This window comes from Lithobates pipiens, unplaced genomic scaffold (assembly GCF_037356315.1).
Source record: "Lithobates pipiens isolate NorthernLeopardFrog02 unplaced genomic scaffold, aLitPip1_a1.2 Scaffold_8, whole genome shotgun sequence".
Classification (NCBI taxonomy): Eukaryota; Metazoa; Chordata; class Amphibia; order Anura; family Ranidae; genus Lithobates; species Lithobates pipiens.
The window spans coordinates 297,116,108-297,142,293 of record NW_027507903.1 but is presented as its reverse complement, the minus strand read 5'-3'; the positions used below and the strand labels follow the sequence as shown (position 1 = coordinate 297,142,293).

At 44.0% G+C, this 26,186-nt stretch overlaps 1 protein-coding gene across 4 annotated transcripts in view; it reads right to left on the bottom strand.

Moving 5' to 3' along the window:
• Window positions 1-25,442, bottom strand: part of DBN1 (drebrin 1) — a 141,754-nt gene extending 116,312 nt beyond the window's left edge. For all 4 annotated transcript variants that reach the window (XM_077472536.1, XM_077472537.1, XM_077472538.1 and 1 more), the window contains exon 1: window positions 25,272-25,442. In XM_077472536.1, coding sequence (XP_077328662.1) covers window positions 25,272-25,357 — 86 coding nt within the window. In that variant the 5' untranslated portion in view covers window positions 25,358-25,442. The remainder of the gene's footprint in view (window positions 1-25,271) is intronic.
• Window positions 25,443-26,186: the final 744 nt, after the last annotated feature.

Here is a 26,186-nt window from a genome sequence, read left to right as displayed (position 1 = left end):
TTGCTGCATAGAACCTTGGGGTTTGTATACAAGTCATTATAATGCGTGGCTGGGGAGCTGAAACTGGCAGGAAAATAAGGAGAGAATTTCTTCTACATCAGTTTTTGCAGCAGACAAAGAAATAATGAGGAAAAAACAAACAAACCATCACTTGTACGACACAACATAATGTCTGTAAAATAGGCGATTTCAAAGGAAACATCCTTACAGGAAGAAAAGGCTAGCTACAGGTGTATACAGTCAGAATTGGGGAGGTGATGACAGATGTCTAAAGATTAGCAGATGTCCAAACGTCAATTAAAGAGAGCATTAGCATGTCAATAGGAAACCATCATCTGTGCGAAAACCTCATTCCCTAAAGACCCCCAAATTATCAATGTGTGATCCATTAATACATGAAGGTCTTTCAGGAAAAAGCCAACAGGACTTGACATGGCTAACATTTTCAACAGCAGATGACAACTTGTTAGAATTATACCCCACATAAATTTTAACCAATCAGGGCTCAAAGAAACCGAAGTGGCTTTTCTTTGACCATCTACACAGTGTACAGAGCCAAACCAAGCAGCTCTGTACCTTGTGATCGCTGTGACTGACCAATCACAAAATGTAAACACTGTAGTGTTTACATCTGTGAGTCTTTTCCTTTCTCTTGCAATGAAGGAAAGAGGAATTTATGAATTAAAAGATAATTCGTTAGTTCCAGATTAGTATCAACAATTTAAGGTGGAGGGGGTTTGATCCCTTGTATCCTTTACCACTTAGCTCCATCCTATCCCATATTAGGGCTGTATTTTAAATTCCTCACCTCCTTTATTCTGCAAATCAACCCCCTCATCAATATCCTCTCACTGTATGCGACAAGTACATTAACACCTTCACCACCACCTCCCTCTGTGTATGACCTTTACATTAATAAAGTATTGTATCTACTGTACCAAACTCCAGATTTTAACCATTTCAATACTAGCATGTTCCTTCATTTACAAACAATTATGGATCCTCTTGGGGTGGTCTACTTTACAAAAAGGGGTCATATACAGGCATGAGCGCAAACTATGCCTAAAGGCACTTCTCCAGCTTTAGGGCATTTTCTATTTATGCTTCTGTACACTGTGCACATATATGCATAAATGCTGGCATGTGCATGACTAAACTAAACATGTAGCTGCGTTCATGGACATAAAAAAAATGCCAGACGCCCCTAGCAGCAGCATTTTGGCCAGTCAGTTCAATAGAAACCGGCCGACTATCGACCTGTGTGTATGGCAGCCGGTTAGTCGAAGGGGCATGAACAAAAAAGGTCAAGGCCAAGCCTAAATCAAAAAACAGATTTTACATTCATTCTTCCTCAGGCAACAATTATATTTAAATCTGAAGTGCAAACGAATACAATAGGCAATAAAATCTTCTACATTCAATACATAACAGTCACATTCATAGTATAAATGAAGTAGCATGCATTGTATAAATTGTACTGCTTCTTGAATTTACACCGGCTAATGTGATAAAGTAAATTTAGTATGGTTTGGAAAAAGTCGTGATGGATTTCTGCATTCCAATGCACCTTGCCAACAGATGCACTGCAGAACGACGCTTGGAAAGCGCTGCAGGAAAGGCAATATTCACCTTTTGGGTACACTTTTGTTATGCAACCCTATTGAAGAAATGGGCTGCCCTAATGAAACTTGCATTAAACACGTGTATAAGATGGCTTTCACACTGCCGCGCCCATAGCGTCGGCGGTAAAACTACGCTATTGTTAGCGGCATTTTACCTTCGGATTTGCAGCGTATTTTGGGCGCTTTTACCCCCCTAGCGGCCGAGAAAGGGTTAAAACCGCCCGCAATAGCGGCGTTTTGCCAGCGGTATTACAGCTCTGCCCCATTGATTTTAATGGGGAGCAGCGGTGGAGGAGCGGTAAACACACCGCTCCAAAGAAGCTGCTGGCAGGACTTTTCCTGACGTCCTGCCAGCGCACCGCTCCAGTGTGAAAGCACTCGGGCTTTCACACTGGAGACAATGGTGCAGCAGTTTGAGGGCGGATTGCAGGCGATATTTCTAACGATATAGCGCCTGCAAAACGCCCTCGGTGTGAAAGGGGTCTTAATATAGTGTGAATGGGCTCCTAATCCCACTCAGGTGTCAATCATGTAGAGCAGAAAAATTAACCCTCTGTGGTGGTGACAGATTTGTTCTGGAACAGTCATTCGGAAGGTACTGAAGCCATAGGGTCAGCATACCAGTCTGGCTATATCTTAAGAGAGAGGAGAAAGAGGAGACAATTGCAGCCATCATATTTCTTTAAGGCTACATTCACACTTGATATAAAACAAAGACCATTCCATAGCTCAACTCACCAACCAGTCTGCTGACCAACCAAATTAACCTGTAACCGGCTGTTAAAAGCTGGGGTTTAGTTAGCACACATTTGCAAACGCATGTGAAAGCTGCAAGGCCTCATCATGGCACCCTGCGTTGCTTGCAGTCCTAACACTCCAATTTATAAGTGTCTCCACAGTGGAAGCACATGCATGAAATGGATAGATGTGGGTCTGCTGAGCCTTGAGGCTGCCCAAGCCCCCTTAAAAGGAACAGGAGCACACTGGACACCCAGCAAGAGCACAATGGCAGCGAAGGTGCCCAGTGTGTCCCCGGACCATATAGACAAACAGTAACAAAAAAATGGCCTCTGCCTACACCCATAACTTCATGGTGAGGAGCCCATGGAGGGCATGTGCTTCCACTGTGGAGACACTTATAAATTGGAGTGTTAGGACTGCAAGCAGCACAGGGTGCCGTGATGAGGCCTTGCAGCTTTCACATGAGTTTGCAAATGTGTGCTAGCTAAACCCCTGCTTCTAACAGAGAGTTTGGCAGGTTAATTTGGTTGGCGAGTTGAGCTATGGAATTGCCTTTGTTTTATATGTATATGCCCTCCATGGGCTCCTCACTGTGAAGACCAGTTATGGGTGTGGGCAGTGGCCAGTTTTTTGTTACATTCACACTTGAGCTGAGCAATTTGAAGCGTTGGTGAGCAGATTTGCAAATATAGGCATTTTTTTTTTAGGCATTTTTAATCTAGGCATTTTGCTGTGGCCAACGGAAACCTGCGTAAGGTGTGAAGTGATGCAAAAAAGTGTGTGTGTGTGTGTGTGTGTGTGTGTTTACAACACATAACGCCGCTGCGGCGAGGTACGTTATCTCCGCATCTGGATCGCCTGTGTGTCCCAGGAGACAACAGGGCCATTCAGAAAAGCACAGTGCGACTCACGCTTGCACAGTAGTAAACCAGCTGTGAAGCCTGAAGGCTTCCACTGCCCGTTTCCCTTAATTGCAGTGGCGGCAACTGCACCCCAGCCGATAGCTGCGGAGAGCAGACATCATGGGATCCCTGGACAGGTAAATGTCCTCATATTACATTTTTTATTTTGGGAGACTTTTTAGAGGCTGGAACTCGCTTTCACAAAAAATAAAAATATTAAAAAAAATAACCCTGCATATAACTGATCAGAATCAGACTTCTAGTCTCTGTTGCTTAAGATATGTATCCATGAACTTAAAGCAGAGTTCCAGTGGCGATCTCACCAGGAAGTGGGATCGGAGACCTGTCAAAACCAGGTCCTCGCTCCCCCCCCCAAAAAAGTGCACAATGTGGACGGTGCGAACAAGCGGGGCGTCCCTTTTTGGGTGGAGCTTCGCTTTAACTGTCAACACTGTATGTAAAGAATACATTATCTATCAAACATATATCACTTGCACCAGTGAGACAATCAGGCCTCCGATATCCTGAGCAGTCAGTATTCAGACTCTGAAAAGCAAAAACAAAGGCAGTTACTTTTTTTTTTTTTTTTTTGTATTCCCTATTTGGCTTAGTCCTCTACAATGCACCCTTTGGGAGTTGCTTTGTTTTCTTCAAGGATGTAGAGGGGACCCATCAATCGATTTAAATTTAACAGATGGTGTAAAAGGACAACGGACTGTAAAAGGAAATGTACATCCTCCTGCTCTTTCAACTAAAAACTACCCCACAGCCTGAAGTCAATGGCTAAACAGATGTTAGGAGATATCAAAAGAAGCATGGAACATGATCAGTGCATTTCAGCCATGCAATCAGGTTTCTCTTCGGGAGTTTAAATAATAACACACAAAATCAGTCTGATGTGTACATGTTTAAAACGAGTATTCAAATACCAAGATCAAAATCAATCCAGCATTGCAAACACTGTACATTCAAGCCTCGTACACATGATAAGATTATCGGACGAATGGCGGTTCGCAGTTTTCATTTTTGTGTGCTAGTCTGATGTGATGTCATATTGTATTGTATTTGTATTTTTGGACGAAGACTACTGATTAAAAAACGAAAATCATACAAGAAGTATGTTCCCTTTAAATAATAACCAGATGAACTGTCATGATTGGCTCTCGAAAGCTGTGTCCTAACCATAAAATTATCATATGATTGTTTTGAAAACGGTATTTGTGTGTTAGATTTTATGATCGTGTGTACGAGCCTTTTAGAAACACGCACCTAGTTAATGGAATATTGATCAGTTATTCAGAACGCTGATCATAAAATGATATAATTCAACTTTAGGATCTAAAAAATGATATAATTCAACTTTAGGATCTAAATCCAATGTTTATTGTACAGAGATTAGAGAATCAAATTAAACCTTGTATTGTAAAGTCAGATTGAACCGCGTATGGTGAGCTGATGAAAGTTCTTCATGCAGCATGTGGTCATTATTTGAATTTGTGGGAAAAAAAATAAAAAAAATACAGGTCCCATCTTCCACTGCAGCAAAGTAACTGGTAATACTTCACAGAGCACAAGTTAGGCGACATTGCTCACTTAATGTCCACTGATATTTCCTCAGCCCCATAAGTGGGAGGTCCACAACGAGGTATGAATAGCCAGTAAGAAGCCTATGCACTGCACCCATGATCCACTAATGGAAAGAGATATAAAAAGGGAGAAAGACTAAGGGCTCATTTACACTAGCAAGGAATGCCACTCTTCTGAAAAGCAATTCACACTTAGATCACTTTTCACAGGCGTTTGACAGGATGTGAGGAGGCAATAGGTTACATCCTCACTGCCTGTTTTAAACCCCCCCCCCCCCTTAATGTCGCACTACTGTGCTGCAACCACAAGCCTTGAACACAGCTGCAGCACAGCCTCATTCACTTGAACACAACAGGGGGTACAATCCCTGCTGCAAAGCAAAACAACGCAGCCGGGGCATGTGTACACCCCTAGTCTATGCAGCTAAAGGGGGGGGGGGGGGTGGTTGAGGGCCAGTAAAAGCATGAGCTGTGTGGTTTTACTGCCTCCCAAATCTTAGGGTTCATTTACACTAACACCTTAAAGTACAGTATATATAAACCCAATCACTAAAATCGTTTATAAACTTTAAAAGGAGACCTGAATTCAAAAAGTAAATCTTTGCTATTTTATAGGAAATATGCCCAGATATAAAACTTTTCCCAAATCAGTACTCAAAGACTTACCTTTTTAAAAAAAAAAAAAAAAAAAAAGGATTGGTAAATTAAATTTGAAACTTAAAATGTAAAGTGCTAGTGCATGAAAAGTGCATAACATACAGGCAATGTCAGCAAACGATTTCATATAAACCAAAAAATAAAATGTCCATAAATAACAAAATCTAGCGAATGTCCAAAAAATATTCAATTCTGTGAATGTGAATCTTCTTAATTCTGGTGAACAATAAGGAGTGACTGTAGATCTTCCATCACCTGCTACACATCCTACTCATGACCCCCATTCCAGGTAGTCAAAAGCGCTGAAAATATTATGCCAATAGAAGGACGCTCCTGACCGCAACACCAGTCCAACAGGCGTCCAATCATCAGTGGAGAAATGAAAGGAAGAAGAGGACTCCCATAGTGAAGTATATCACGATTTATTTCAAAAACGTTAAAGTAAAAACAAGCGTCTATCACAGCCAAATATCCATGTGTGGAGGAACGCCATTTACGCTCCAGCTGCATTAAAAGGGGCGGAAGTGACATCACGCTCAAGGTACCCTTAAGGACATAATCTTTTCAGCGCTTCTGATATTCACTAATTTTGTTATTTATGGAATATTTATTTTTTGGTTTATTTGAAATCGTTTGCTGCCATTGTCTGATATGCACTTTTCAAGCACTAGCAAACCGCACTGTGTTCTGGGTTCGAGCCGAGGCTTCCTGTCTTATACCCGGAACACAGTAGAGTATCACAGTTGCGTTCAGCCATTCAGAGTAAGCAATGTATTTTATCAATTTGTACAAAGCTTCCTCTGATTGAGTCAGGAGGTTGTGACATCATCAGCCCACCACTCCGACACAGCCAGTCAGAGGAAGCTTTGTAGTCATTATTAGAATACATTGCTTTCTCTGAACTGCTGAGCGCTGCTGTGATAGACTGTTTTCTGGGTATGAGACTGGAAGTTTCAGCTTGGACCCAGAACACTGTCCGGTATGCTTGCACATCTAGCAACCTCATGTTAGTGAGGGACATAATTAGTTTGGCCCAAATTAACTAATGTAAAGTGCATGAAAAGATGGGACTTCAGCTTTAAGTTCATCTAAAAGGCACAGTTGCCTTGCTGTTATGGTGGCCATATACAGTTTAAATTTCACCTAATTCATGTTAAATCAGCTGAAATTCAAGCCATGGTAGCCCTATCAGCACTCTCCACTCTTTGAAAGTCGACTCTTCAATCCAAATGGCCAAAGAAGCCGGTCAGAAAACTTTGTGCCAAACAGTGCCAATCGGATGCAGGTACTACATGGGTATTCAGCAGCCATTGTCGAATACAATAGCCAAAAGCAGAGATTCCGCAAACCATGCTGAATGTGTATGGCCCATTTAAGTCTCACGAGATCTGGAGTATTTAGTGAGGAAACTACTCTGCTCCTCACTATTTTTCAGACTGGAGAAGAAGCTGCACCTAAGGAGCTGTGCTCAAGGATATCCCTGCTTTTGGTACATTCATTCTGTGAATTTGTGCTAATTTTGAAAATATCTTAAAAACATATGGTTCCTCCTCCAGTGTTCAGAGCCGGTATAGCTGAATAACAACCACACCCTCTAAAGAAGTGCCATCACAAAGACTTGTATTGCAGAGAAGAGAGGGTGGGTGTCTGATCAGGTGCTCATTACCGATAGCAATAGGTGCTCTTGGACTGCAGATTCATAGACACCCTGCACAGCTGTTGCAACAAGAAAGAGGTGGTAAAGCTGGCCATACACAATTTTGTTTCTCTTGTGCAGCAGGAATGGACGAATCCACTGCTGCAGATGTTGCATTTCAACAGCCAGCTGACTGTCAAAATACCCTAAAGCCAGCCATAGAGTGATTCTTTCCTGCACCCTCGATTTCCCCCCTCCCTCCCCCATCAACATAGACACTGTTGACAGGGCAATCCCTCCCGCAGAGCCATTGTGTTTGGCTTTCCCCACACCCCAACTTCTGTCCAATGAGATTGTTGGAAAAAATTCTCTCGATTAGCCGGCTGCAGACACTGATCAGTCTATTCTATCAGTGGAGAGTGCTGCTGACAAAATACAATATCACAGCGGGAAGGATTTCACCATCCACCAAGTGTAGATGGAGGACTCTGTTCATTTTGGATTTCATTCAGCCCACTGGCTAATAAATAAAAATAATCATATGTTCCCAAGCTAAGAAGTCTGACACTTTATACTCATCTCTCCAGCAATCCCCTGCTGCTCCTTATTCCACCACAGCTGCCATTAAAATACTTGGTGTCTGTCAGCTGGCGTTGGGGAGAAGCTGATGTCAAGTCTTCCATGGTTGTGTCATGGCTTGTCCTCGAGATTGGTAAGGGATGTAACCGCTTTATACCTCTACCTAGATTTCAACCATATTCATGTAAATGTGACATTTAACCCAGAGGCCTGTAGACGATACTGACTACCTCTTCTATATGAATAGCATATTCACTTCAGTAGCTCCGACATAGCAGGAGAATCAATAGGCTAAAAGCATTCTACCAACAAAAGAAAAACGTGTACATGTTCTGATTCAGGCAGGAAATGTATGTCACCATAAAGGATTGTCAAGTATGTCAGCAAACAGAATCAGTAGTAACATGGACCTCTCTCCCGCCCCCCTGCAAAGCACCTGCACTGCCTGATGTGGGTGGTTGTGAAACGGATTGCTCCCATCTGGATATAATGGACCTCCCGGGATCACAAAGGAACTGCAGATGGTCGGGACTCCTCAGTCTCTAGGGTGTCATAATCATCAACATTTATCTTATTTTAAAGGGCAACATATCCACAACTCCAAATTTGTACCTTGCATAGATTTTACAAGACAAAATTGCACTAATAATCCCTCACATGATCCAAATGATTCTAATCAAAGTGTAATCTGACTAATAGGACTGTACCATATCAGCATTAACTGCCAGAATGAAGAACGGGTAGGTTGAAAAAGTTTAGAAGAGTTCTCTTGATCTGATGCATGGTTACATAATCACGGTTACACAATCAGTGTGTCAGAAATTCAGCCTCTCATTGCACATCATAATGTGTAGGTTTTCATCAAGCTGTGATGCGAGAGACCACCTATGCCCAATGACATCACCGCACACTGCCTGGTAGCATCACATAGCAAAAGGTTCAAAACGTCAGGATTTCTGTCAAACTACAATATTTGAAGGCCCAATATTTTTAAACTTCAACAAGATGAGCAAATGTCCTTAGTCAAGAATTCCACTACACCCTCTGGTAGTGTATAAAAATCTTCTTATATACAAAATGATGAGTATTTAAAGTACAGCACTACCCCAAATAAAAAAAAGTCCTACAGCTGCACCGAATGGTGCTAGATTGTACCTGCAGCACCCCAATGCTCACTCCTTGAGTCTATTGAAGTATCCCCACTTCAGGGGGACGGGAAGAATAATCCTCTCTATGCTCCACAAGGCAGTGCTCAGTGCCTGAACAGCCAAGGCCCAAACACTTTCATATATCAATAGGATCCTCCCAGGATTTCTACAAAGCTTCACATACAATCGAATACTGGTTTTTCTCTTGCTGCCTACATCAAAGTAGCACTTTTGAAGGCTTGCTGATGGCAGAAACTTGGGATAGCAATCCATGGCACAATATGGCATGGCATAATATACAAAGATCTGAATTTAAAGATGGAGTATATTCCGATTACAATTAGTCTTTCCTGGTTTTCCCTTCATTAACATGTCAATGATTCATTAAAAATAAAACCCATTTCCGATACAAACCTTGTCCAAACACAGTGAGGTAATTTCTGGGTCCCTGTGCTTCTATATGCAATGCAGTTAGATCATGGATGTTGGGCGGGCTGGTAGGGTGCTCTACATAGGGTTGCCACCTCATCCCTTTAAAACCGAACACATTAATTGCACAGTTTCTGTGGCTGATTAAGGTGATAATTAAACTCACTTGGTGCCTTATCTGCATGAAATCAGCCACAGAACCTGTGTAATTCATATGTGTTTGGGTTTAAAGGGATGAGGTGGCAATTCTAGCTCTACATAGCTTCCTCAAAACATAGCACCCTGCCTCAGTACTTGTCTCTCAATGGCAGTGGGGAGGTTCTCGGAAGGAGTTATGCCAAAATCAATATGCCTTGATGGGTAGTTATCAGCCTGAAAAAGTGTTGCATTTTCCAAGCAGACTACCCCACAACAACAATATACGATACTGAGCCTCTATGAAGGGCTAGCCAGGACTATCAGGCTAGAGACAAAAGGACCAGATGATGCTGAAGTCCACCACCCAGGAAATGAGGCAGGCTCTGCAGTTTCTAATGCACACTGAGAAGCTCACAGTGTGCAGTGAAATCAGAGTAAGCAATTTCAGTACAGGACAACTGTGCAAAAATGAAGGTAGTTACAATAAACTTGGAACAATTTGTTGTTTTTCTCCAGACAGCGACCAGCTGTAGAGCTTACCAATCACTTTTACTCCACTCCGAATCACCCCACACCTACCATCATTTTATTCTACAGGGTTTCTGCTTTCAGAAAACATAAAAATTGTTTTGGTTTTAACTAGTTAATACAATTCTCCCACAGCACATTCATAATGACGAATGAACCATTAAAAAATAAAGAATTCTAGGCAGAAGAGCAATTCTCACAAAAGCGGCCACTCCTTAGGATCAGTTGATTTTCCCATAATATTTTATCAGAGTCGTGTGAGAAAAATGTCCACACCTAATAGGACACAAGGCCAGGGTGGGCTGAACAGAAAAAATAAAAAAGTTATCATTTCAAGATGTTCTCTTTTCTTTAGGGTTATAGAGCAGGCATTGAGATTTCTCATCACTACAGTAACATTCTGGGGAAAAAAAAAAAAGGCATAATGAGCATCCTTGTACTTCAAATACATATACCTTGGATTTCATGAACAATGTTTCAGCACATACACGCGACCCAGCCAGAGGCCTTAACAAAGATAAATCCAATTAGCTTGAGCAGTAATGTTCTTTTTAAACAAGAATTGTCTGTCTGGCTAAGATTGGCGAGTTTTTTTTTTTTTTTAAACGAATAATGGCAATTGAAACATGCAAGTTTGCTGCCAATCTTCACTATATTGAAAAACTAAGCTTGTTGCAGAATTGTCTTCCAACGCCTTTCCACTAGCCATTGTGGTTCCCTCTGCCAGCTCCTATGTCACTGCTGTATCCTGTAATGACACTGGGTACAGAGGACGTAGTCACCGAGCACAGCAGAGGACAGGCATCTGACATTGCTGGAAGGTTCTTCAGCAACCTTAGTGCTTCAAGATTGTTTTTTTTTTCTGGTTTTAATTCTTCATTTAATGAAAAGGCACAAGGAACACAGACTGCTTTAACAACATTAGTGCAGCTCTTCAAAATTGAAGATTGGTGGTATGAAAAAGTATTAAAGTGTTTGTAGCCCCAAAAAATAAAAGGAAAAATGAATAAATTATAGATGGAGCACCTATTCCCTTATAGCATATTAAAAAGCACAGTGCTTTCTAACCTGCCCCTCTCTAAACTAAAAAATAAATAAAAAATAAAACCTTGGCTGATTCTGCCACTTCCTGTTTTCCCCTCTGTGTGTTGACCATGATAATCAGGGCTGCTGAGCCCTGACTAGAGAGGTCAGCTGCTGTGCTTCCGATGTTTGCTCTCACCTCTGTCCTCACCCCCTCCCTGCCCATTAGCTCCCTCGTTTGTGTCTCTGTCTCCAGCTCCCCCCTCCCCCCCCTCATGTCGCTATTCGTATTAGAAAAAAAAAAAATCCTTTATCCGGCGATAACTCACTCTGTACGTGTCCATTTAAAAAGGTGCCTCTATACACCTTTTTCCCCAGTTATCTTCAGGCCGGGCACATGACTCCCGGCTGCTCTTCTACTATGATCCAGGGCTATAGTGGGAGGTGCCGAGCAGCCAACATAGCAGGCACATGACTACCAGCCGACAGAGGGAGATCTCAGCTCCTCCCACTCTAGCCCAGGATCATAGCAGCAGAGCGGCTTGGAGTCACGTGACCGGCCTGAAGGTAACTGGAAAAAAAGGTATTTAGAGACATCATTTTTAAACACTTACAGGAGTGTGTTAATCATAGATAAAAGGAGAGGGGCTGCCAGTGAAAGGCTCTTTTAGCGTTACAACCACATTAAAGCTTTGTTTTACAGGGTGCACATTTTTTATTTACACAGCAATTTATATATACTGTGCACTTAGGGCAGCTTCACACATGGACCAAGTATCTGTGCAAGTCCTATGTTACTCAGTGTGGTGCAATCCTCAGCCCATTCATCTGAATAGGTTGAAATCACACAAAAAGTAGTGCATGCACCATTTTTTTTTAAATGCACTGCACCCAATTACATGGTACCGTGCGATCTGGTGCAGGTAAAACGCACTGTGTTTGCAGCAGATCAAACACCTAGTGTGTTTTGAACACGATGCAGAAAATGTACATGGAACATGTTCTGATGTGAAGGAGCCCTCCCTTCAGTCCCTTTATAGTGTAGGGTCCCTACTATACATGCATACATACTAGGGCCAATTTAGATGGGAGCCAATTATTTATATCAAAAAGTATTTGGACTTTGGGACCAAACTGAAGTGCCCAAAGGGCAAGGAGGACATATAAACTCCATCCAGATAGTGTTGTGACTGGGATTCAAACCAATGACCCTAGAGCTGTAAGGCCCCTTTCAGATGGGTGGACTCTGGCAGCGGACCCACCTGCTCAATGGGGAATCTGTCCGCTGATGCCCGCCAAGCAGGAGGATGATACCAATTACTGATACCCATTTATAGTGTCACATGACAGCTCTTTTAGGGCTCGTTCACACCATACATGAAAACTGCACAGATTTCCCTTGCAGAGACAGCTTCACATCAGTTTTCATGTGGCTTTCAGTGAGTTTTTACAGCCTCTGCACAGGCCAGCCGCAGTGCAATTTGAAAAATGAGTCCTGTGCAATTTCACTCCGATTCAGGTGCACTTTCTAATCTTTTTTGTAAATTCTATATTTTATTTTTAACAAATTTTTATACATTAACACAAATACAATTCCATTGCATGCATATAACCAAACATATTTTGCATATACAACTTTTCATTTTATCTGGTTATACCTAAACAAAAAGATTTCTAATCTCATAAACTACAATTTGCATTGGAATTGCCCCTGAACAAAAATAAATAAATCACACTGCAAAGAGGCCTGCACATATATGATCCAACTATTTGCCTTAGTATCAGCACTGATATCGATATTTGTGAAACGCAGGTTTCAGCGTATGCTAAAAGCTTTGCCAGTGTCTAATCACCTGAAGGCAGCAGCCCAAAAACCCAAGCCTATGAATAACAAAGGTCTTGCAAGCTACCAGAACCAGTATAAATAAATATCGAAAATTGATGATAGAGATAATATAATATATATACACACACACACACACTGATGATTTTACAAAATAAAAAAAAACTGAACAGGAAATCTGTGCCCATTGTACCCAATTGAATGTTAAAATATGCATGGCATACATACACATATTAGAAATATATATAACAGAACTCAGCTTATTCATGCAGCACTTTGTACCAGATCTTACTACCTTGGGCTATGTTGCTTAGATCCGATATGTGAAGTACCTTTGAGCAAAATAAATGTATTTTCTCCAAGAGGCATAATAAAACGATATAGCAGCTAAGTTCAAGGCTTTAATGCAGAGGCATTATACCATGCAGCATTCATGACTAGACACCAGCTGTTGCTGCCACTGATCAGGTATATAGACAATGCAGAGGTACAGGACACAGCTGTAACCCCTCCTCGGCGTAAGCAGAATGTGTAATGCAGTGGAATGACACTCTAAACCAAATCTCAGCACCAACTGGATAGAGTGCTCATATTTCAGAAGTGAAGCATAACAAAAAGAAACAATGCCAGCTAATGGATTTCTGCACTAATGGCTTCATAACACTGAGAAACACGTTGAGATGACAAACATGACAAGTACATAAAATAGAAAGTCACAATACCCTAATGCAGGGGTTTAAAAAATAAAAACACTGTACCTAAACCGTGGTAAGAGATGGAACATGTGATTGAAAGTAAAGAAAAAATTGCTATTCAGTGTTATGCAACCGTTCATAGTCTGCATCCCAAGGGTGCCATTTCCAGGACACAATCCTTCAACTGCAATTGTTAAGCAAACCCAAAAGTGTCTGCCTAGATCAGTCATGTCCAAAGTCCGGCCCGCGGTCCGGTTTTGTATGGCCCCCACCTTGCCCCCAGCCTCTCCTGCATTATGGCCCGCCTGGCTCCGCACACCCCAAGCGCCTCTCTAACAAGCTGAGGCGTGTGCGGCAGGTCCGGAGCCTGTGATTCCGACGGGGATTGGTGGCGGTGATTGGCTGCTAGTGCCTCTCACCCCGCCTCCCACTGACGGTCAGATGCTGGGGGCGGTCCAAGGCCTCCGGGAAGCTGACAGCACACGCCGCCAATAGCTGACACTGAGCTGTCCCTGCAGCAGCTGCAGATCTCTCAGTGCCTGTGATTGGCGGCGCGGATTGTTTGCGGCGGCGCCGCACGCTGTCAGCTGCCTGAAAGCCAGAACGGAGGAGAAAAAAGGTAAAGATAATTACCGATAAAGAGAATTAAAGCGAATTAAAGAGGGAGAATATTAAAGAGAGAATATTAAAGAGAGAGAGGAATAAAGAGAATTAAAGAGAATTAGAGAGAGAAATAAAGAGAATTAAAGAGAGAGAGAAAGAGAGAGAGAAATAAAGAGAGAGAGAAATAAAGCGAGAGAGAATTAAAGAGAGAGAGAGAGAATAAGGCTGGGTTCACACTGCTGCGGGGGGAGATCCGGATGTGATTCGCACCGCACTGCAGTGCAAATCATATTCGATCTCCGTAGCGATGCGAGTTCAGCCATACAGGTAGTATGGCTGAATTCGCATCGCTCCCGCAGCAAACTCGCACGGGACCCTTTTTTTGGTCCGCAGCAGAATCAGATCGCATGGGTGTTCACACCATGCGATCCGATTCCTGTGTGTGTGCGCAGATCGCACTGCGATATGCGGACGGATCTGGGGGTGTCATATATGAAAGGCAGAGTGATTTAACACCTGTGTAGATTTGTCATCCATGTGACGAAATGAAAAGTATGCCGTTTGCAATAAACTTTGGTTAAAAATTTAATTTGCATTTCATTTTAACGGTTCAAAAAAAGTCAGGCAAAATGGTCGGCCCTCATGCATGTTCACTTCATGAAATCCGGCCCTCTTTGAAAAAAGTTTGGACACCCCTGGCCTAGATGCATTACATTTCTGAGGATAACCAAGACATTGTTGGAGCACGTCTGAGGCTCGGTTCACACTGGTGCGATGCGGGAACCCTGCGATTTTTGTACTCACGCTGTAGAGCATTTCTATATGGAGCCCCTTTTATAATCTTTACTCCTCTGAGCTCAGGTTCCACTTTTCTATATCCAGGGTTCCCTCATCACACCTGACTCGCAAGGCAGAACCGCTGGGAGTGTCAATACAAAGTTAACAACATCCCCCAGATCGGTTCACACATTGCAGTGCGAAGTGTCATTTCGGACATGAATCGGATCGCATAGGTATGAACACCCATGCGATCCAATTCTGGTGCGGACCAAAAAAAAAAAAGGGTCCTGTGTGAGTTTGGTCCGAATGCGATGCAAATATATCCATACTATCTTTATGGCTGAAATCGCATCACACAGATCGCTTGTGCAATGCACAACTGTAGTGAGGTGCGAATCGCATGCAATATCGCACACCGCATCAGCGTGAGCCGTGTCACTCAACCCACCTTTAGATTAGAGAATGAAAAGAAATGTGGGAAAAAAAGAAAACGATAGCAGAAAAATGCAAGGTAGTTGTCAAAGCAAAGACACTTGGGATAACAAAAAGATACTTGTCTAAAAGTGTGCCTCTAAGGCCTGGTTCACACCTATGCATTTTCCAGTGAGTTTCATTTTTGCAGAAACACGCTATAGTCCATTTAACATGATTTCCTATAGGTCACGTTCACATCTCTGCATTTTCCACCGGTGCGTTTTTTGAAAAGGGTCAGGGACTTTTTCCCCCCACAGCAAGTTGTGTTTTTGGTTCTATAGACTTCAACGGAAACAAGTTAAAAATTCAGTGCTTGCAGTTTATTTTTTTAATGCGTTTCTGCTGCATGACAAAAGACACCTTCCAAAAACACACAATGCATAAAATAAAAAAAATAAAAAATATGCATGTGGAAAAACGCAAAACGCACCAGAAACCACATCAACTGCAACCTGCACAGGTGTGAACCAGGCCTTAGGCTGCACTGACACCTAGGCGTTTTGAATTACAGGCAGAATCGCCGCAATTCTGCCTGCAATTTCAAAAAAAATAAATGACAAAATCGCACAACAAATTTCAGATGCCATTCATTTTAATGGCACTTAAAAATGTGGTGCAGTTCTGGCATGATAAATTGTGCAGCAAACCGCTACGCGCAAAGCTTGTTGCCAGAAAGCAGCTCTGTGTAATGTGGTTTGCGTCAATTTATTTACCGCACTGCTTTTTAGGTGCCATTAAAACAAAAGGCATCTGAAATTCGCATTGTTTGATTTGTGATTTTAGCAGAGCGTTTTAAAGTCGCTAGTATAATGGCGGCAATTCAAAAGGCCCAGGCATGAATGCAGCCTAAAACTTTTTGGATTACAAAGGGGAAAAGGTTAGAAGGGCAGGTCACGTTTTTCTTACGGTCTGTGTCTCCTATGGGGAGATTTGCTCATCTCAATTACATGTGTGTGTAATAAGTGGTTGAGCCACTACCAGTTATTTTACTACCAGTCGCAATCAGCAGGATGAACCGTTGCCAGATGCAAACCATTTAATGAATTGAGGTCACCCTGCAGCCGTGTTTAATGCAGGGTGCTGCCAATTTTCAAAATTTAAAACAGGCATCCGGGAGGTGACATATCTCCAAGCTGCCTGTCAAATGCCTCTGAATAGTGATCTACCGCTGTTGCTTTACAGAGGGGTGGCAAAGGTGGCTGCAAGTGTATATAAGCCCTGTTTGTCTCGATGGCAGAACGTGATATGAAAATCCAAAATGTTAGATGTCACAAGTAGTGGGAGGATACCCTTTAATTGGGACAACTATCTAAAAATGGCCATAGATGACATTTTGGATATTTCCTGCTGAATAGGTGGAAGTTCATCATGTGGGTGACCCTGTCAGCACTTCCCGGCCCAAAAAATTAAAAATAAAAACACACACACACACACACACACACACACACACACACACACACACACACACACACCTTTGATCTGAAGATTGAGGAGCCACGTTGAAAAGTGTCAGCTGAACAGCGACTGCAGCCAATCACTGCTCAGGCATTCTGACAGGTGCAAGTGCCGGCTGTCAGAATACAACAGCAAGCAGGGGAAATTCGTTTATGATCAACGGAGGAGTCTGATGCGTTCCATTTGTTTAGCTTGCAGGCTAAACAAAATAAATCTCTGCAAGTGTGGACCATTTAAAAGAGGACTTCCCTTCACTGTAGAGTCTCCTAACCTTCATTCCCTACTCAAAAATCATAACAAAAAGGTTTGGCTATAGCAGGGGTCTCCAAACCTTTCAACACAAGGGCCACATTGTAGATTTTAAAAGTATGCAGGGCTGAAAAATTCTGCGTGTTTGTGTCCCCATCAGAGTCTCCCCATATCAGCGTCCCAGCCAGCATAGATGTGCCCATTATCAGCGTCCCAGCCAGCATAGATGTGCCCATTATCAGCGTCCCAGCCAGCATAGATGTGCCCATTATCAGCGTCCCAGCCAGCATAGATGTCCCCATTATCAGCGTCCCAGCCAGCATAGATGTCCCCATTATCAGCGTCCCAGCCAGCATAGATGTCCCCATTATCAGCGTCCCAGCCAGCATAGATGTCCCCATTATCAGCGTCCCAGCCAGCATAGATGTCCCCATTATCAGCGTCCCAGCCAGCATAGATGTCCCCATTATCAGCGTCCCAGCCAGCATAGATGTCCCCATTATCAGTGTCCCCAGCATAGATGTATGTGTGCAGATTTTTTTGGCACTTGCCTGTACAAGCCGACTTCTTCACTGTAGGAGCCAACTTCAGCTCTCCTGCACCTCCCAACTCCCGCCCACTGCTACACGCGCATGCTGTAAGGTGGAAGGATTTGCAATGCAAATAATGGGCGGGAAGTCGGGAGGTGCTGCGCTGATGACATCACCTCCTAGCAGCCAACCCTCAGCTCAGCACAGCAGCCAATCCTCTGGCAGCACGGGAGGGTTTGCGGGGGAGCGGCTTTTTGTCCTGAACCTGCCAGACATTTACTGCCGATAGCAGATGCTTTTAAATGCCAGCAGATCGGCAGTGCTGTGTTGGCAGAGTCTGGGCAAGCTGGGGGCCAGACAAAACACACCCACGGGCCGGATGTGGCCCGCGAGCCAGGGTTTGGAGACCCCTGGGCTATAGTAACAGGTTAATAAAGGAAAGGGCCAATACAAGGCCTGATGTCAAGAAGTGATAGATTGAAGAACTTGCTTTTGAATAACAAAAGAGAAAACAACAATGCCATCATGTAATGGCCGAATTTTGAACTATAAATTGTTTAATGGACATAAACGAATCAGTTTTTCATCCGTTGTCACATATGGGTAGTGCAAACAGTTAAATTTTTAATGGGCTAGAAACACATTAATCTTTCAATTTATCCTTCATTTATCAGAAGTTTCCAATCTGTTCCTGTGATTTTTTTGGCCCTGAAAAGTCAAAAAAACTATTTGCTATTTGTGCCCCTTTAACTGGACGAAAAACGAACGAATGGTCCACATGACGGATTTTCAAACGATTTTTCGTCTAGTGTATGGGGACCATAAACTGGACACATGGGAGAAGTCTATTTAAGAGATGGGGACTTAAGGCGGGTCATAGGTGACCATCTTACAAGCAAATGAATTTAACTACACCTGATATAGCTTTCTGGCGATTTGCCCCATTGTTAATGCTGCCGGTGTGACCTCACATACGGCTACCCTTCATTTGCTTCCCGCTGGAATGCACATGCGCAACGCCACCATATGCATTCCAACACAGGGCCCTTTGCAGGCTCGCTTCGCTCGCCACGTTACAGACACGGCCTCGCTTTGCTCTGCATTATTATAATTTGACTCTACATCCACTTGGCTGGTGGGGCTTGAACCTGGCACTCAGAGGTGGAACGCATATAGCGGCGTCACGCATGCACAGTCCAGCAGGTAGCCAAATGTGATGGATGGGTCGCCATATGTGACGAAACACTGGAAAACAGAAATAAGCTTATTGGTGGGGCTGGTACCTGGCATCCATGTGTAGGACTGTTAGGGCTCATTCACACATAGCTATTATTGCTACAACTGCTGAACCTGACTTGTTCATAGGAGGAACCCTGCTGTTGCAGCATGGTTGTTCAGCCATTTAATGAGGAAGCAACATATTGCCTCCAATTCACCTGTCAACCACCCTCTGAAAAACAATCCACCAAGGGCCGCTTTTCAGGGGGGCGACAAGGGCTACCATATGTTTAAGCGAGCCCTTAATGTAATTTTACTGTTTGTGTTCAAAGGCTGCCGTTGCTGATCTATCCTTATCAAAACGGTAAGCTACTTGGCTTTCCTTAGCCTAAACATTTTAGTAATTGACCTGGAACCACTGCAGGCAAGAAAGTCAGAGCAAAGTTAGAACTCTCGATCTACAGACTAGTTTCTGATCAGTGATTCAAAGCATTAAAGCCTGTGGATCAGCATAATAACCCAAGCAAGGCAAGTAACTTAAAAAGCGAATTGGGCAAGATATCTATGTATTCCTCTTAGTGAGTGCAGATTTTATATAGGGGTTTAAAGCGGTAGTAAACCCTGTATTACCCCACTTTTAACTACAGGTAAGCCTAGAATACGGCTTACCTGTAGGTACCGTGAATTTCTCCTAAACTTGCACCATTTAGGAGATATTCACTGTATCCGCATGTGCTGACGTCATCAGCACATTCGCACTGAAGAAACAGCTCGCTCGTGCCATTTCTTCGGTAGCTGTGCCGTGACTGGTGGCTCCCACACGAATGCGCAATGTTATTGCGGTTTCAGCGCCGGAGCCCACAAACCCTGAAATAACTCCAGGAGACAGGTCACCAGCCAAAAGTGGGCTACGTGGACCGCAGTAACAGCTTCGATCCAAGATAAGTATTTCATAGTGAGTTAGTATGCTATGCATTACTAGCTCATTATGCCTTTTACTTTATAAAAAAAGTTTACAACCACTTTTAAAAGAGAAGTAAAGAAGATGAGGAGCACAAAGACTCCATAGCAAAGTACAAAGAGGAAGAAGAAAAAAAAAAAAGAAAAAAAAAAGGGGGGGTGTGGCTGAGATACGGCATCTGCTAGCTGTAGGAATGAACCAATACTAGGTGGTTGGACACAAACTACAGTAAGTGATCATAGGTCACACCCCTTATGAATGAAGAGCATCAGGAAAAAAAAAAAAAAAAAAAAAAAACCACAACAAAAAAACAGAACACAGGGCAATTTTTAGAATGCAATACTACATTCACATTAAACTGTATGCTTACCAAGAACATTCAGTACACATTCACTTTTCTGTAATCCATTTTCAATGAAACTATTTCTGACTATGTCTTTTAGCCTCTTCATAACATCCTCCATGAGCCCTCATCTTCTTCTCCTCCTCACTTCTGTTTGTTTGGAACGAGCAGTTCCTTTTATTTGCAGTCATGTGCACTGCTCTATGCACACACACTACAACTCCCATAGGCCCTAGTTCATCCCGGGTGTCAGCAAGAGAGGGTGACTATGTTCCAACATACAGTGGGACTATGAAGAACAAACGTAACCACCTTCTAGGCTCGGTTCACACTAAGTTGCATGAAATGTGAAATCCCATGTTAATGTATGAGAGCGGCCTTAATTAGCCCTACTGAAGTCCCTCCAACTTTAGAAAAAAGGTTCCTGTACTACTTCAAGTTGACTTCTGACTTGTGCCCATAGACTTTAATGGAAGCCGCCTCCAAGTCAAATCCTTATCTATATTGATGGGATTTGAATCCAACATTACAGGAAGATTACCCAGGCATTCCCTGAAAGTTTCCAGGAAGTCGCTTGGCAGTCACACTAATAAGTTGCAGTAGTGTGAACGAAGCCTTAAAGCAACACTAAAAAGGTAATATTTTTTAAAGAACAAAACAGATCATACTTGCCTCCACCGTGCAGCTCGTTTTGCACACAGTGGCCCCAATCCTGGTCTTCTGGGGTCCCTTAGTGGCTGTCTTGTCTCCTCCCCACATTAGATAGCACTCTCCCGGGTGGGATTCTTGAATCGGGCACGTTCCTGAGTCCAGCATTCTGTGTCCACAGATGCCGAATGCAGGATTCGGCCCGCCCCCGGCAGCCACATCAATTGGCTATCAATCTATCCAATCAACAGTCAAGAACCCCCTAGCAGAGAGAAGGCTCGTCCCCGTGGGAGGCTGAGAGCAACAGAAGGTACTTTTTTGAGCCAAGCATACTTTTTTTTTTTTTTCCTAAACCAGAGTTTGTCACTTTAAAGAGGTATTAAACCCAAAAATGTAATATTTCAGCTTACCACTACTTATTTGTAGCGGCTGCATTCATTTTTAGGCTTTTTTTCTCCCGGTGATCTGTATTAGAGAGACACCACTCTGATCCAAGGAGCACAGGAAGCACAGCAGACAACAGCATTGTCAGTCTGGGGTGGGGGGGGTTGTTTTTTTTTTTCCTTTTGGGATAAAGGTTTTACATGAATAAAATAAAAAATTATCATTGTAAGCACCCCTGCCAGTGTTAAATGGTTTGTCTCTTCCTTGTAAGCCAATAAGTCTGGAGGAAAAACTTGTTCTCGTGAAAAAAAAAAAAAAAAAAAAAAACAGATTTGAGAAAGAGGCAAGACCTCAAAACATGTCATCTTGGAGACCCTGTATGCTTACTGGCACTGTGGACTCCGGTAATATGGCCACCTGAGGACTTCCTGTTAGCAGTGATGCATTTCCAGTCCTACAGAGCAGCTCTAGCATCCCCGCTGGTTTGAATGCGGCAGCTTCCCTCCAATCTCACCTTCCAGGGAGCACGGATCTTGCCACATTATACCCACTGGTCGGGTAGTTTGTGAGAGTGCGCCTCAGACAAGAGTCCTACCATGGTTCATCCACTGCACACCAGTGTACGTACCAATTATGATTGCTGCTTTTATGTGGATACCATTTTCTCACTGAGGACTTTGTTTTTAACCTGTATTGATGCAATTGGATTGCGTGTCAATTGGATTTTATATGAGATTGAAACATTAAAGCAACTCCACCGCAAGATAGTGATTATTGCTTGGCATGTAGTTGAGCATTTGATGTGTGGCATTAGAATGTCTACAATTGGCACTCACAGCCAAGTAATTTATAAAAACATCAGCACCATCATCTAGGTTGTTTTATTAGATAGATATAGATAGGACACGGCCTCGCTCTGTTCCTGAAAAACAGACTTACTGGCTAGATCACAAGGGGAAATAAGGCCTAAAAAGGAAACTAATGCAGACATCACATTTAAGAATTGGTAAGCTGCAATATAACATACGTTTGATGTTGGGTTTAATATTGATTTAACTCCATATATTGACGATTCTGCTCTAAGACTGGCCATACGCTATAACATTTTCTTGTTGAAATTGCCTTTAGATTTACCAAAGCCATATAATATGATGTCAAACCTAAACCTGTTCAATTAGTATGCAATCAGGCAGGCCTTTGCACTACTTAGTTGAAGGTAAATCTAAAAAGGAAATTACAATTCTGTAGTCCAGCCTCCAATTGTATAGGCCAGCCTTAACCACAAAAGGACATCTGTAGAGGAGAACCATCACAATGCACACCAGAAAAGTCACAAGAGCGATGACATTTTGGGCATATATCAGTCTCTCATTGACAACAGGACCTCTGTACCAAGACACTGTGGTTGGCAAAGGGAGGTCATTCCGCCATAAACACACAATGGGACCTCTGTACCAAGACACTGTGGTTGGCAAAGGAGGTCATTCCGCCATAACACACAATGGGAAATCTGTACCAAGACACTGTGGTTGGCAAAGGAGGTCATTCCACCATAAACACACAATGGGACCTCTGTACCAAGACACTGTTGTTGGCAAAGGAGGTCATTCCGCCATAACACACAATGGGAAATCTGTACCAAGACACTGTGGTTGGCAAAGGAGGTCATTCCACCATAAACACACAATGGGAAATCTGTACCAAGACACTGTGGTTGGCAAAGGAGGTCATTCCGCCGTAAACACACAATGTGACCTCTGTACCAAGACACTGTGGTTGGCAAAGGAGGTCATTCCGCCATAAACACACAATGGGACCTCTGTACCAAGACACTGTGGTTGGCAAAGGAGGTCATTCCGCCATAACACACAATGGGACCTCTGTACCAAGACACTGTGGTTGGCAAAGGAGGTCATTCCGCCATAAACACACAATGGGACCTCTGTACCAAGACACTGTGGTTGGCAAAGGAGGTCATTCCGCCATAACACACAATGGGACCTCTGTACCAAGACACTGTGGTTGGCAAAGGAGGTCATTCCGCCATAACACACGAGACCTCTGTACCAAGACACTGTGGTTGGCAAAGGAGGTCATTCTGCCATAACACACATGGGATCTCTGTACCAGGACACAGTGGTTGACAAAGAAGGTCATTGTGCCATAACACACAATGGAACCTCTATACCAAGACACTGTGGTTGGCAAAGGTCTTTCTGTCATAACACTCTGGGGCAACCCTTCAAATGTGTGCCTGCTATCTGGTAAAGTCAGGAAGCATCCGTGTTGCTCATGGCAAGAATGCTTCATTCGTTTTCAAAACCTAAAGTAGGACAATTCTAAAAACTGGATGCTCCAGGCTCCAAAAATCATTTCCAAGAGCAGAGGGTAACTGGCTAATGGAGAAGACAAAATACAATCCTGTAAGTAGTGTTCACATAGCACCAGACAAAAGCAACAGCACGTGGAACAGTGCAGAGATGAACAATTACATATATACACACAAGAACCTGAAGCATGTAAACGTTATTCCAAAAGGTTATGATCCTCCCAGTCCAGTTTCGAAGTCACCCCTTCCATGATTAAATTGGCTATGGTTTCTAGAAACCGTAGAATTGCATGGAGGTGACGGTACGTCATTAGGGTTACAGCCGCTGAGACGTTCTTTGACACTGGACAGGGTTACAGAATGGCTGAGCATTTCTAATAAAGGTGGAAGGAGATGGATAAAGTGGGAGGAGCAGGAGAAATACTGTACAGTGGACCAGAAACAAAGAACAAGTAAAGAAAAGGGTTGCTACAAGAAAGAAGAAAAAAAAAAAAAAAAGGGGGGGGGGGGGGTTTTGGGGAATGAGGTAATACACAGTCTGAGTGAGGAATGTGAGCCAAGAGCACAATTCACCGGACAGAGCTGGCCGTATACTTTGGTAACCAGAGCTGCATCATCCCATCAGCTAACACCCACTGATTTCTTCCAGAGAACTCATCTATTTCATGTCGCTCCCCCATTCCCAGCTCACCTCCAAAAAAGGTGAATGAAGCCCATAAGTCCTAACATTCCATTGGAAGTTCAAACAAACCCAAAAGGCTGATCTCAACCATTTTTTTCTCATGCTGTAATCGTCTTGTCTGATCTCACCCCCACCAAGCCTCCTAGATCCTGGACAGACCCACCCAAATGGAGGTTCTCAATGTCTCCCCAAGGTCTCCTCCCACACGAATCCCCCCTAAATCATCTCAGATAACAAAAAATAAATAAAAAATTGGGCTCTCTCCTATCCATGACCCACCCTCCCTTGCTAATAATGTCCTCCAATTCCCTTTTTTTTTTTTTTTGCAGCTCAGCAGACACAAAGGATCTGATCTAACCCAGCAGCCCCCATTCGGCCCCTCTGCACAGCTCAGCATCCTAGCCAGTCTGGGCATTGTGTGCATCATCCCATCCGCCTGCCTGTGCAACACCCTCCTGATCTTATTGACGTCTCCCATACAGGAATGGGGAGAACAATGAGAATAATAAATAGACAAATGCCCGCACTGCCACTAAATTGTGCGACCAGGCTGATGGATGCTTCAGGATATGCTGGTCTATTATCAGACCCCATCTTGCCTACTGCAGCACAGAGCCTGGCTGATTGATGGAAGAGAACAATGAGCTCCTCTTTATTGGGCCAGAGAACTGTCATGTTTGGTGCATATGTGAGCATGGTGTCCAGTATTATGGGGGTCAGCCATGCAATCATGTCCCCTCCATTGTGATAACACACCCCTGTACTCCTCTGTCACCAAGCGGTGCCCTATATTCCATACACCCAGCGGGCACCCCAATCCCTGCACTGCTCTGTCTATGGCCCCTCCTACCACAACCCTGCCTTGCTCCTCCACATTACCTGATCTACTGCACCATCTAATCATATGCACCCCCATTCCCCAGCACCCCATCCCTGCTGCATTGTAATGGAGGCTTTACTGCAAGGTGACCACCCCCCACCCTCCAGCGTCCTGCACCCCAATTCTGCACCATAATGCAGAGTCCACACACGTGCACCCCCCACCACACTGACATGGACCTGCACCCACCACTCTCACACCTACTCACCAGTCTATGGAGTTCTGGTCATGGATGACATCCTGATAGGCAGCCAGCAGCTCCACACGGTGGGTTTTGAAGCTAACGGAGGACATACCGGCTGCAGGCTGACTGTGTGCCGGGGGATGGAGAGACAAGGCAGCGGACTGAGAAGGAGAGAGATGGAGGGGGCTGGGACTGCAGCTGGGGAGGGGCGGGGAGTGGGGGAGCTGCCGGGTCCTAGTGCACGCCCTTCACCATCGCTCAGGAGCAGCACTCCACCTCGTATAACGGGACCGTCCGCCACTGAGGAGGAGCACTCCGCCTCGTATAACGGGACCGCTGAGGAGGAGCACTCCGCCTCGTATAACGGGACCGTCCGCCACTCAGGAGGAGCACTCCGCCTCATATAACGGGACCGTCCGCCAGTCAGGAGGAGCACTCCTCCTCATATAACGGGACCGTCCACCACTCAGGAGGAGTACTCCGCCTCATGTAACGGGACCGTCCGCCACTGAGGAGGAGCACTCCGCCTCATATAACGGGACCGTCCACCACTGAGGAGGAGCACTCCGCCTCGTATAACGGGACCGTCCGCCACTCAGAAGGAGCACTCCGCCTCGTATAACGGGACCGTCCGCCGCTCAGGAGGAGCACTCCACCTCGTATAACGGGACCGTCCACCACTCAGGAGGAGTACTCCGCCTCATGTAACGGGACCGTCCGCCACTGAGGAGGAGCACTCCGCCTCATATAACGGGACCGACCACCACTGAGGAGGAGCACTCCGCCTCGTATAACGGGACCGTCCGCCACTCAGAAGGAGCACTCCGCCTCGTATAACGGGACCGTCCGCCGCTCAGGAGGAGCACTCCGCCTCGTATTTTAAAAATGGGTGTTTTTTCGGGAGCAGTGATTTTAATAATGCTTAAAGTGAAATAATAA